This window comes from Gouania willdenowi, chromosome 20 (assembly GCF_900634775.1).
Source record: "Gouania willdenowi chromosome 20, fGouWil2.1, whole genome shotgun sequence".
NCBI classification, from domain to species: domain Eukaryota; kingdom Metazoa; phylum Chordata; class Actinopteri; order Blenniiformes; family Gobiesocidae; genus Gouania; species Gouania willdenowi.
Genome location: NC_041063.1, coordinates 9,790,119 through 9,804,194, shown reverse-complemented (window position 1 = coordinate 9,804,194; position 14,076 = coordinate 9,790,119). Strand labels below are relative to the sequence as shown.

General features: G+C 38.0%; 1 protein-coding gene across 1 annotated transcript in view; it reads right to left on the bottom strand.

Annotated features, from left to right (window-relative positions):
• pde1ca (phosphodiesterase 1C, calmodulin-dependent a) overlaps positions 1-14,076 on the bottom strand; it is a 30,728-nt gene continuing 16,652 nt past the window's right edge. The window contains exons 6-17 of the mRNA XM_028434529.1: positions 13,965-14,031; positions 13,408-13,524; positions 11,533-11,673; positions 11,273-11,373; positions 9,811-9,936; positions 9,638-9,739; positions 9,382-9,502; positions 8,545-8,626; positions 6,264-6,378; positions 2,223-2,380; positions 1,421-1,609; positions 1-841 (exon numbers count right to left, since the gene is read on the bottom strand). Of these exons, the coding sequence (XP_028290330.1) occupies positions 681-841; positions 1,421-1,609; positions 2,223-2,380; positions 6,264-6,378; positions 8,545-8,626; positions 9,382-9,502; positions 9,638-9,739; positions 9,811-9,936; positions 11,273-11,373; positions 11,533-11,673; positions 13,408-13,524; positions 13,965-14,031 (1,480 nt within the window). The 3' untranslated portion in view covers positions 1-680. The remainder of the gene's footprint in view (positions 842-1,420; positions 1,610-2,222; positions 2,381-6,263; positions 6,379-8,544; positions 8,627-9,381; positions 9,503-9,637; positions 9,740-9,810; positions 9,937-11,272; positions 11,374-11,532; positions 11,674-13,407; positions 13,525-13,964; positions 14,032-14,076) is intronic.

The following is a 14,076-nucleotide window of genomic DNA, read 5'->3' as shown; positions in this document are numbered from 1 at the left end:
GGTATTTCGTTTGGATTTGAAATGACGAGTTATCTCGTCAATGGCACTGAGTGAGTTAAAGAGCTTCCATCTTGTTCGAGTACATATACAGGAGAGAAAACCAAACTCTGTTTAACTCTGCCTCGAAAGATGGTGCTGTATTCTTTACAAAACAGTGTGTATTAACATAGTTTCCAAAAAAGGTAGATAACAATTAGAGCTGGTACGGTACACTGAGTTTACGATACAATATTTTGATAGAGCGATTCAATCTGGACCCCCAACGAGGCATCAAAAGATGTTTTAATCTTGCATCACACAAGATATCATCCCTAATCCTAATAACAATGGATGAAAATATTTTCACCTGTGGTTTCCTCCCAATCATGTATAACTTCTTTCGGAGGATGGTAGCAGGACAACAAGTGGCGTATGCTCACAATTCTGTTTCTAATTCCAATCGCGCTAAAATGCCTACATGCACAAATCGGGTGTGTTAATCAAGCTATGCATTGTCCAATTCCAATCAAGCTAACCTGTTTAAATGCATGTTAAAAATCCAATTACTATCAGGCAAAGCCATTTATTGAGTTTTCTCAAGCTGCATGTAAACACACTGACTTATTGAGTGAGTGAAAAAATGAGCCTCACATTTGTTTCAACACCAAAGTGAAGAAGTAACTATTGGTAATATGTTAAGGTCATTTCCGACGACGCAGAGAGATGAGCTGAAGTTTCCGAGCTTTTGATCTAACATCAATTGGCCAAATCTCAAACACTTTGGATCTGACCATCCTATAGGAGCTGGCACAGTAGCTTGGTCTCTTGCCGTATTGGATCATAGGACACTCCCTGTTGAGCTCTGCAAAGACAATGTCAAAGAAGTTAAACTAACAGTTGGGTCCAAATTGAAACTTTTTGCAGCTCATCTCTAAAACAATGTATTAATACATCCTCCAAGTCGCCTTTCTTCACCCCAACCTGCTAGAACAGGAAGAAAATATTGTTCTTCAAACCTGAAAAAGGTTTTCAATCTTGCCAGTCTTGGTTAAAAAATCCTATTTTTCTCATAAATGAGATGGACAGATGTCAACATGGATTCTAAAAAGGTTCATGTCCCGGCAAATAAATGTTGGGATGAGATGAAATCCTTTGGTGTGTCACTCAATGACAGGAAAGGATGGGAGGATACAACTCATCATAATGTTACTGATGTCACCTCTTTGAAACTTTTATTTTGGCAGAAAAAAAAACTTCTAATATTCTATTTTTAGATCCTAAACTTAATTTACACAGTTTACCACAACAGTGCCTAACTCCACTCCTGGATGGGTGCAGTCCTCTACTTTTCAAATGTTTCCCTGTTCCACATCTCCACACAAGAATGCAGCTCTACGAGCTTCACACCCTCATTTTCTGCCAATCTGTGTTAAGAGCCTACCTGAAAGGAGGTCTTTATTTACTGCTAGTTGCTTGTCATCTTGATGTATGCTAGCTTTCACCTCCTCTTGTGCCTTCATCCCTTCTTCTCTATTGCTGATGGTAATCTCGGTTTGTTTAGACTCCGTTGACTGTTTGACCTCCTCCTTGGGCTCTTCCTCTATCTCTTTCTTTGTGTGTTCTTCCTGGTCTTTAAGCACACACACAAAGTCACACAAGCGTGGTTACAGACAAGCTTGCAATTTATGCAGATAGACATTATAAGTCCCCCACAATGAGTCAGCATACAAACAGTAAAAGTACTGTAAAAGTGCAGAGTCAACAACCAATGCATGCACAGTGTATAGTATAGATTAATAAATTTACTAGGGATTAAGAAGCAAGGCAAGCTATACCCCTATCCAACTTTACATTAGAGGCACAGCAGTTCAGAATGTGCCCAGTTTCAAGTGCCTTGGTTGGCAACCCTTACCTAAACATAAATAAAATTACATGAACACCTAACAGTGTAGAATGACAACCAGTGTCTCAAACCAACCTTGGTCTTCCAGTCCACATCTTTCACCATCTTTCAAGTGAAGCCCGAAAGAAAGAATTACCAAACATGCGCAAACACTGCTACACATACTGATAGATGTTGCAGGGCAACTTCTAACTCAACGCAATCAGGATTGCATCTGTCAAGAAGCACTAACTCGGAGACAGTGGACTATGTGCTTAGATTGCATAGCACAGACAGAGAGTGGAAAGAAATAGTTAAAAGTTTTTTTTTTATTTAGGAGCTAAAAAGACACCTTAGTTACCTGCCTGGGCCTTCCACGTCTCCCTGTTGTGACAAATTTCCTGGTTCCATGTTTCGCTGAAGTTTTTAAGATCCACTGTGGTGAGCGAGCTGTTTCCCACTGAGCCAGTACTCTTTACACTGGAGTGCTTTCCATCACTTCCACAGACACTGTTGACACTGCAGATGCACAAACAGGTAACAGTTTACACTGCAAAGCCACAATCAGCACTTATACAAGATGTAGTTATCACATGAAGCACTTTATTGTTCATTGGTAGTAATTTGTCTGTTCTCTGAATTTGCCGGAGAGTAAGCCCATCAGTGGTTAACACATCCATCAAACAGCAAGAAAATCCTGGTTCAAACCCTGGGGTGGACACTTGGGTCCTTTCTTTGTGGAGGGTACTCCAGCTTTCTCCCACAATCCAAAAACATGACTATGAGGTTGATTGGAGTCTCTAGATTGCCAGTAGGAGTGATTAGGAGTGTGAGTGGTTTTCTGTCTGAGGGGCGGATTCACCAATATCTGAAATAAAGGGTGGTTATCCAGTTGCTTCCCTAAATCCTTTGTAGATGCAGTTTCCTCACCTGCTTCGCGAAATTCACTAAGATTGCAGCAATCATTAGTACACGTGCAGAAGTGGTGCAGACCGCCCTTATTTAAATGAGCGTTTTGAATGTGTTGTGTTGAACATTGAGCATGAAGGAGAGCTGAGTGCGTAAATTTGAAGCAACACAATAGGAGGTGTTAGTAGAGGAAGCTAATAAACAATGGATGAATTACAGCAAAGACATAGATAGATAGATAGATAGATAGATAGATAGATAGATAGATAGATAGATAGATAGATAGATAGATAGATAGATAGATAGATAGATAGATAGATAGATAGACTCTTCATACCGCAGTGGTGAAATGCACATGGATGTGAATGAGTGGCTGATGCGTGTGAGTGAGAGTGATTCGTGGAGGAGAGATGTGTGTGGGTAGAGTCCGACACCGCAACAAGTAGCGAGCTTATGTTTATAGTACAGCCATATAATAAATTGCAGCTCTACAACAACAAAATAGTCTCCAAAAAAGAAATCGCCCGAAGCCAAGCACTGTTGAAAAGTTGCTGTTTTTGAGTAAATCTCCCCCAAACACACGTGGCACAAGCATATTTTATTTAATTAGCATAAAGTACAATGATTTAAATACAAATCATGTCTGAGTTTCACACAGTGAATTCAAATTACACTGTAATTTGAATCACCACTTGCTTTACATTTATTTTCCACTTGATAGAGTAGAGCAAAATAAATGTGATGAAGCTTTTGCCCATGTGTTGACTACTCAGATGGAAAGCCTCAGTGCCTCATGAGGCTTCATCTCACCATCACTACACACAGGCATATGGTTTTAACCTGGAAACATATGTATTTATTATTGTTGGTGTAAAAAAGTACTCGTCTGTCACCCATTGCTCCATGTGCCTTCATTTCTAAAACCCGGAAGTGGCTAACACAATAGAAGCCTGTCATTGGTTTATATAGCGGTGTGCTGGTTGGAAGGCACCACCACATGTAATAGAGTTGGAGGGGTGTTTAATAGCAAACACAATTGTTTTTTCAAGTAAATGTGAACATTTGACTTAATTTAATACTGGTAATGCTAATATAAAGTTGTTTAGTAAATATTAATGCACTTTACAGTTTTTGTGTCTAAATGAGTTCATTCATTTAACCCTAGATCAGGGGTCTGCAACTTGCGGCTCTGGAGCCTCATGTGGCTCTTTGACGCTTTTGCAATGGCTCCCTACACCTTTAAAAAAATAAAATAAAATAATGAATTGTTATTTATTACAGAGGGTATTGATGATTAATGACATTAATGTCAAATAAAATTATGATAAAACAATTTGTTAACCTAAAAATAATGTATGCTTGATATGTTTGCCTGAAATTAGCAATTAGACTGTGACATCACATGATCACATGTTATCAAATTTGTTATTTTTTGTAGCCCTTCAAATCCATTAGGTCATAAAATTATTCAATACTATTTTAACTGTATAAAATTTTATACTTTGTATTGGCTTTATTGAGAAGGTATTTTTTCGGCTCTGGAAGGATTTTAATCTAGACAAGATGAGGCAAAATGGTTGCAGACCCCTGCCCTAGATCATGTGCTTTGGTACCTTCCCCTCAGTCCAATATAAGAGGAGGCTGGAGGCCTTGTGAGGTATTGGTGGATGGTGTTAGAGCTGTCAGGTTGTGGAGCAAAGTTTGACAGCATATTGAGCTCGATCTTCAATTGTTTTTAGATCTTCCTTCACTTTTCTTCAGGCCTGCACTATAAATTCTGCTGCGCTTTTTTCCTCTGTAAATAAATCCACTTTGAATGCATTTTTGGAACACTGGACTTCTTCTTGAGCCGAACCCACGAGGCCATTCTTACAGTGACGATGTAAATGTCTGTTCTGTGCAGCATGTGGAAATCAAGATTAAGGTTGCTTCCAAAAGTGCTCGGATCGGGCCAAACGTCAGGCCAAAAATATCAGTGGAAAGGTAAGCTCCGCCCAAATCTGAATATGTCCATCCCTGCCGGGTAGAGTCAAAACTTCACCCGCTAGAGGTGAAAAACAAAATTGCGGTGTATAAACTTGGTAATTTCATGGAAAATGTGGCACCAGCAAACGTGTTTTGTTCCGTTGAGTCCAAATATGTGGTTTGTTTTCGGCTAGGGGCCGAATTGCGCCCACTGGAGGCCGCGGAGGTTTAGTGTGAGTCAGCAGCAGGGACGTAACGCATCCCTGATTTCTGACCTGCCCATTAAATCCGGCACAGAGAAATTGGAAATACAGTTTTTGAAGCCTACCTCCACAATTAAATTATAAATGGTTGAATGGCTTTGTGCATGTGTTTAGGAATACATTTATGACCCATTTCATGTGTTTAGAAGAAAAGGTCAGAATTTGCTTTACATGGTCTTTAATTGAAGGATGACCTTTATTTGAAATTAAACTTTGAGTCAGGTAAAAGGGAATGGATAAGACACAGAACGAACTCCACAGCAGACTCTATTAAATACTTGTAATGTACACAAACATGAAACTTTTAACTATAAAAAGTGCACAATGTGGTGCAAACAATTGAACACTCATATATATATATATATATATATATATATATATATATATATATATACACATATATACCCATATACAACAAACAGGGAGGGGAGGAGGGAGGATTGTAGTTTCCATACCAGTTTCACAGATTCTAAATACTGCAGCTTTAAGTAATATGTTCCTATGATGAATATGATTATCTGATATTTGATATTAAAACCATAAGTCTGTACCGTACTACATGCGTACTACAGAGCAGCTGTACTATGAAGCTGGTTATAGAGGGGTTATATTCTAATTGAGAGGTTGTTGGTTTTATTATAAGGCTATAACTGTCCATGAGATAAGGTGTCCTTAAGACACTGAACTGAGGATTAACACCTTGCATGGTATGCTTTGTCACATTTGGTGCGTGAATGTGGCTGATCTGAAGTGTTTTGGAACTACTCAAGTGGTGTATAAAAGCTACATCGCAAACAAAAAATTATTCAACTTCGTCTAATTGCTGAGGAAATCTGACTTATAGGATGACTTTCAGTTTTGTGTCCTGGTTTTTTTCTTTGACTAAACTAAAATAAATAGATTAATGCTTTCTCTTTCAGAGACTCAATGTTCCACTTGTACACTGGAGTTTGAAGTTGTTAATTTACGGTGAAGTAGGAGGTGGCAGACCTAATGCATATTTTACAAGACAAAATGTTGAATCAATTCTATTCAGTTCAATGTATATCAACGCTCTTTTTTTTCTCTTTCAGTGACTCAATCTTCCACTGAAGTGTATACTGAAGTTTGAAGTTGTTAATTATAACTAATTACCAAAGTTAATCCATCCATGTCGCAGACACCTGCAGCACTGTAGTGGCTATACAATTTACAGTTATGAAGTAGTTATACAGGATATGATGTGTGTCCGTGATCTGTCTGTGCAGAGTCAAAACAAGTGTTACCTTTTCATTGCAACCAATCCGGTCTGAGATGCCTCTTCCGTAATGAATGTGACAATCTTTTCAATCATTTCTGTCAACACGGTAAATGTGGGCTCCACGATGAAGTCAATAAAACCTGTAGATCACAGACTCTGTTTCAGATCACTCAGGAATGTAGACTTATTTGTTGCTGAAAAGACATCAGTGAACAATGGCTGGAACAGACATTCAAGTAAAAGGTTGCAGAAAAACAATACTCGTGCATGATCAGCTTTTAAAGATATAGCGCTAGTCAATAGGTCATTGTAATAAAGCGTTCACAATATAATAATGACTTAATCGATGATCCTATTTATGTTCTGGTGATTCTCAGAGGAAAGACTGAGGAAACAACAGCCAGCAGCAACTGGCTTTTGTGGTACACTGACATCTGGTGTTGGTATTGTACACTGTCCAAGAAATAAGATATTGTTTACTCTGCCAAGGAAGTAATATTTTCACTGACACTTATTTATTTGTTTGCCTGTTAGGGGGATTACATTAAAAAAGGGAATGCCCATACATTTCAACCTACTGTATTGTTATATTATCTTATATATAACTTACATCGTAATATATATATATATATATATATATATATATATATATATATATATATATATATATATATATATTACGAGGCTTTAGTGTGAATGACCATGGTACCATGATCAGGATCACTGATCCAAAGAGGATATTTGGAGCTCGGTAGAGATGTGCACTCTCTGTGTGCTCTTGTTTAAAGCTGCAGTATGTAAGTTTTTTACTGTCATTTGGTCAAAAATCCATGATAACCTTTCAGCATAATGTAATTCAAAGTGTTGTGAGAGGACACTGGACCGCTGCGCCTTCTCTTGGCTCTGTATTCAAGCTTCAGAAATCAAGGAGTGGTACACTCTTTTTAGCCAATCAGAGATCTTTTTGCAAACCAAGTGGCCCATGAGCCTTGGACGTTGCTATCAGCTGCTCGACAAAAGTCAAAGCACGGTCACATCCTATAGGTAGTGAAGGCACAATGGTAGATGTACCAGCAGAGAAAGTCCCGATCGCTGCGTAAGGCACAACGGCATACACAGCAAAGCAAGCCAAAATAAGGAAATTGTTCGAAACAGGGAGGGGAGGAGGTTCCATACCAGTTTCACAGATTCTAAATACCGCAGCTTTAAGTAATATGTCCCTATGATGAATATGATTATCTGATATCTGACATTAAAACTGTAAGTCTGTACCGTACTACACTCGTACTACAGAGCAGCTGTACTATGAAGCTAATGAAACACATTATCTTGAGCCAAGGGATTTCAACCTGAATGCGTGCGTGCTCACTTAAAACAGGTGGAGATTGCAGTGTCTGACCAATCACAAACACAAAGAAACCTTGCTGGGCAACTTACACCAACATGAGGAGCAATCCTTGAAAAATATGAACAATTAAAATCCACAATTGATGACGTTTATTGCATACATTTGTGAGATAATATCAATTCATTGGACATTGATCAGTTTCACTTTATTACAACGGAGACACTTTTCGATTGGCATATCTGCCTTATTTTGGGTGCAGTTTGTGGGTCTGATACTGCGTTTAAAAAGCTCAGCCTACATCACAAGGTGAACAATATTTATATTTCATACAGCCTGTATTATCTTACAGGACTGATGCTCTTAGTGTCACCCACAGTGTGTCTGAATAAATGACTGAATTAAGGAATTTATTCTTCAGTGCCCGACACACGCAGCCTCAATCAGCTAACAAATGTTGGTCAATACATCACATAAAAATTGGTCACTGGGTAAATGAAATCCGATCCATGCAGCAGCGTGAAAATGATACACTCATTCTTGGATGTGTAATTTTCCAAAATAACTCATTGGTCAGGAGGCGGTGCTTTTATCCAGTACTTGCTCAGATAGCATTTGGTCCCACCCAGGTTAGCCAGTCAGCCTAAGTTAAGATGGTGATTTATCCTAGTATAAAGATAAGCAGCGTTATAGTACAACGCACACACAGAATAAATCCCAGGAGTTAGCAGCTTTGTAGTATAGGCCCCTTGTATTTCCTAAGTGTTTCTTTTTGTTTTGATTTTTTTCATCTCTTAAATTCTTCCTTTCTAATCAGTCTCAAACATAAAATAAAGCACAATCATGAGCGAATATACACCAAGTACAAAGAAAGTTGTCATACCAGACTTATATCGTGAATTCACTGTAATGCATTAGAAACCACCAAAACTTTGATGAAAAAAATATATATTTAACTCACCAATCTGGGATTTAGCTACCATTGTGGCTTTGCGATCACACAAAGGAGAGAAGGGTAAACCAAGCTGTGCTTCTCTATCGCCCTAAAAAAAAAAAAAAAACACTTTCAATTATACTTTATTGATAAAAGGCCGTTTAATGATACACACAACAAAATACATCTCAACACTAGAGTTGGGTATCGGTTGGGTTTTATCTGATACCGGTGCCTGCTCTGTATTTTTTAAACGATTCCGGTGCTTAAACCGGTACTTTAGAAAAAATGAAACCACATACACTTTGTCAAAATACAATACCCTTTTATTTTCAGGGCCAAATTGAATACAATATTACCTTAAATTATATATATACACACAAGTAACATATGGAAATAATAAATAAACAAAAACATCTAAATAATATCCATTAAAACAATATTATATTAAACTATATAATACTGGAGATGAATATTGTTACCATGATTTTCTTTTTCAATAATTATTAATAGCCTTTGTAGAAAAAACCCAAAAAACTCTTTATTTCAATATTTTTTTAAAGCTATAGGGAGCCATTGCAAAAGAATCAAAGATGTGGCTCTTTGATTGAGCTAGCCAATCTGTTAGAAGGCGCAAAACTGCGCCTTCTAAATCTGGTGTTAAAGATTAAGCAATGACGTCACGATCAACGACCTGGGGGGTGAAGGGGCACCAAATGTTCGTTCTTATTCGGTCTGGTTAGTACCGTTTACGTCGGAACCGTGCCATATTGGTACCGCTATTTGGTACCCAACCCTACTCAACACTAGTCCTTTAATCTATAATTGACTGTCTTTAAACCACTGATAGAATTAATACATCACCTGTCTGAAGAACTCCTCCAGCAGAGATTTAGTCCAACGATGATGGAGGTCCCAGCGTTTTGCAGGGTGGCTAATATCAGCGGTATGAAGCAGCAAAGACAAGGCTTTGGGTTTGTCTATCCTAGAAGCACAGGATCCCATCAGTCTTTTAAAATAAGTAGCTAATTGGCTGCTGACAGGGACTCAGTCTTATTCATGATGTAAAAATCATTTAACTTTAAAAAGCAAGTGATCAATGTTTTTGCCTTTTACTTACAGTTCAGGCTGCTGCAGGAGGCTTTTCATGGTTTTGATCTGTTGGAAGTGGCAGGACATATCTGTTGCTAGCACCATCTCCACGACCAGCGCTCTCAAGTCCCTGGGAGGTGAGAGAAGATTTAAATGCAGGGTGCTGCGTATCAACAGGTGTGGAAATCCTTGTGGACGTACCTCCAGTCATCTTTGGAGAGATTTGAGAGGATGTTCATTTCATCCTGCTGTAGAAGGCGATAGGCAGCACTGACATGATGGTTCTCCTGAACGGCTCGATCATTGTATAGCAAAGCTGTGTCAGATCTAAAATAAAATGATACAACGTTGAATTATTAAAAAACAATATACACACAAAAGGAATCCTGCTAAAAAGAAAAAAGTAGGCATCCTTGATTTTTAATCGCATTCTAAAACACAAATTATCTGTGATAAAGAAGCAATGCATACAAAATCATACAACATTTGGGCTAAGTGATATTTTTATCTCAGCACCTTATTTATCCTCGCTGGCGAGCTGTAGCGAGGTGAACTGAGGCAAATGAAAACATGCTGACCGCGGCCCGACTGTCTAAGTCATGCACATCGGACCTGTACTGGTTCTGGGCTATGATGCTTTTTTGTAAAGTTTGCTACTTGTGGCATTTTGGCCCGCATGTGCTTAAAATCCTCAAAGATCCTTATGGGCTTCCCCATTAGGAGACACCCCGCTTTTCTTTGCCCTCTGCAACACCCGTTCCCTGTGGATGCATTTGTGAAAGCGAACGATGAAAGACCGAGATCCTTGTGTCCGCGTTCCAGGTCCAGGTCCTGCAGAGCATCTCCAATCTTTCTTTTGGAGCGCTAGATCAGGTCCTCCACAGCCAGCTGAAGTTTCTCGTTCTTCTGCCTGGTGGTCTCCAGTTGCGATTTCAGTGCAGTCGCGTCGTTCTCCAAAGCAGGGATTCCGTCCGAGAGAGAAGTAAGAGCTGTCTCCATAGTGGTAATGGTGACGGTGTGTGTGGGCACGTTCCCGGTAATAATTTGGACTGATCCTTGAATTGGAGCCAGAATGGTGTTCAGTGATGCAGTGATTTCACTCGTTACACTTTTATGTAGCTTCTCCAAATTCGCTCTAACTGCTGAAGTATTAGCCGTCTTGCTAGCTTCCTTATTGTGCGAGCTAAAGTGCTGAGTCATTTGAACTTGACCTTTACCGCGAGTTTTACTCATGGCGGTTCCAGTTATGCATGATAGTATAAATGTATTGTTTTATTTTTTTGTAAGAATAAAATCTGCATAGTTGTTGCAGATGTAGAGTAAGCCTATGATTAATCTGCATGGATTCATTGGCTGTGGAGGCCCATGTTGTTACTTGAGGCATTTCTGACATATTGAAGTTGATCTTCCAACGTTTCTCTCGTCATTTTAAAGGCTTCCTCCAATCTGACTGACAAACAGCTTTAACAGTGTGTCACAGACTAACAATTGGCTGTTCGCTTTAATTGGTTTACTTCAGACTTGATCTTATCTTTTAAAGAAAAGAAAGAAGCACTTGACATATCAAAAGCAGACATATTATCCCCAACCCACCACTCGTCCTGCCCGTCCCACTATCGACTGCACCCTCAAATTCACGAGGTTCAGAGAAGATAAAACTTGCCTCGTCTGAACATGGAAATTATTGGTGGTTCCTGTATGCTCATAGTCATGGATGGCAGCTGCCAAAATGATGGCAAATATCTCCAACTCAGTTAGCCAGTGCTGAAAGAAAGACCAAGAGAAAGAGAGTGAAAAAGTTGGAAAGGAAGATAATCAGTTTAGTATTATGAATATTGGTGTAGTAAATTACATTTCCATATGTAAAAAAGAAAGGAATATCTCAATGAAGTGGCTGACTGATTACAACCACACTCAACTTACCACCATGCCTGTCTTCAGCAGCAGGTAGTGGATGGTTTGTGTGACATCAGCAGCGTGAGCCAGGTTGTGGTATGGGTTCTTGTACCTGCTGTAGCCCGTTTCCAATGAGTCCACGAAAGTAATGAAAGCAGAGATGGGGACCTGATGGAGAGACAACAAAAGAAAACGCTGTGAGAATTACAAAGCAAATGAAATACAAGAGCTACTGTTCAAACAATATCCTAGAAATGTACAAACAACGCAAATGTTGATGCTGCTATATTTTGAGACTGAAGTCACCTGTCAGTGTTATAAATACCATTACATAGAAGATTAGATAGTCATGGCAGCTTCACTAATTTCTTTGATAAAATCATTAGTTTAAATAAAACTGGGGCTGGTTTAGGGTGCCACATCAACTCCTGTAATCCCTCCCTTTGCAGTGGTGTCATGTCAATGTCAAGTTCAACATAAAATTAGCAGTTCTTAATATAAAATGTATAATAACGTGGAATAATTATAACTGCTGCACAGTAATTGTCAGAGCCAGGCAATTTTTATGAAAAACTGGGCAATTCTGAGCAAAAAAAAACAGATGCCTGTCTGCAAGACGTCTAGACCGTAAATAATAGAGGTACATTTGGTATAATATTGGCATAATAATAGGGATGCAATAATATCAAAATTTCACAGTATGATATTGTTACGTTATTAAGGCCATACATTTGTGCGTGAAGATAGCACGAGGGGGCGCAAGCACCAATGATATTGGCTACTGCTACCGTTTTGAACCATACCAGTAGTGAATTTTAGTTACAAGCTCTATCAAAGATCATATATACAGTAATTGAGGTTTAGTCATTTTGTTTTCTTTACAAGTCCTTCGTCAGCAGCATGGACTGACCTAGAAGACGTTGGCGAGAGAATTTCTGTTTGATACCGTCGCACACCACGGCATTATTGCAACCATTTTAAAATCTAAATACCGTGATATTTACAATACCATTACATTCCTAATTTATAACGACTAGTACAGTGCCCGTTGGAAGTATGCATTCATGTGGGACCTTAAGGGGTATGTTTGCGTGTGCAATTTTACTGGTTTGATTCTATGGGACATGTGCATGACTTCACCATCACTTTTATATTTTTTTGTTTGGTGTATTTTTCTGTAATGTATGTCATGTGTATTTGTGTATCTTTCTGTTTTTGTGCTGTTTTTTTTTTTTTTTACTTTAATTTTTTTTGTAATGTATCTTTTTTGGAGTCATGTGTATTTTTGTTGCGTTTTTGTGCATTTTTTTTGTATAATTATTGTTTTTTGTTGCCATTGTAGTGTGATTCTAGAGTCATTTTGTGTGTAAATATTTAGTTTTATGTATTTTTAGTATAAATATTTAATTTTGTGTATTTTGAGCCCTTTTCATATTTTTGTTGTATTTTTCTGTAATGTATGTTTTTTGAAGTCATCATTATGTGTATTTTTTTTTTTTTTTTTATCTTTCTGTTGTCTTCTTGTGCATTTTTTCTAGAATTATTGTTTTTTTTGTTGCCATTGTAGTGTGATTCTGGAGTCATTTTGTGTGTAAATATTTAGTTTTATGTATTTTTAGTATAAATATTTAATTTTGCGTATTTTGAGCCATTTTCATATTTTTGTTGTATTTTTCTGTAATGTATGTTTTTTAAAGTCATCATTATGTGTATTTTTTTTTTTTATCTTTCTGTTGTCTTCTTGTGCATTTTTTCTAGAATTTTTTTTTTTTTTTGTTGCCATTGTAGTGTGATTCTGGACTCATTTTGTGTATTTTCGTTTGTTTTTTGTTTTTTTTTGTGTAGTTTTGTCTGCATTCTAGATTATTAAAGTTGTCCACCCTTCCACATGTCAGAGGTTACCTTAAAATGATTGATCACATTGTATCTCGTGAGAAGCTCGTAGAGGACGAACTTCAGGGCGTGTGATCCAGTGGCATCATTCAGTGCAAATACATCGAAAGACCACATGTCTGCATGCTGCAACATAAAAACCCACACGTCAGCCTGTTAGAGTTTATTGCCAGATTTACACATTAAAAAGAACAGGTACAAATGGAATTCTTGTGCATGTCCCAGAGTCATGCTTGGTTTGATTCCTTCAAGTAGCTCTTGCAAGACGTTATACTTTAATCACTGGTCCACATGTGATTTTAAAACACTAAAGATATATTTTTTTAAACCCAACAATAATAAAGTCTAAATAAATAAATCCTTCTTTTTTCCCATGAGTATTTGTCTGCTATTTTACCAAAAATATGACAAATGGCTTTGCTTGTTTTAGGCATAGATTTTCAATGGTATCAAACTAAAAACATATACATATATACATAGAAACAATGTCACTAAATGTCCAGCTCATCTCTAGGTTTTTAAGAACGAGTTATGATCTTTCATTCACAAAAACTGGACTAAAATACCTTGAGAACAGCGATTGCATTTGGAGGATAGATGAGACCAGTCATGTTGGATGCTCGTCTGTACATCCTGTGACGTAACACACACCAAAGCACAGCACACACAGGGAGAGAG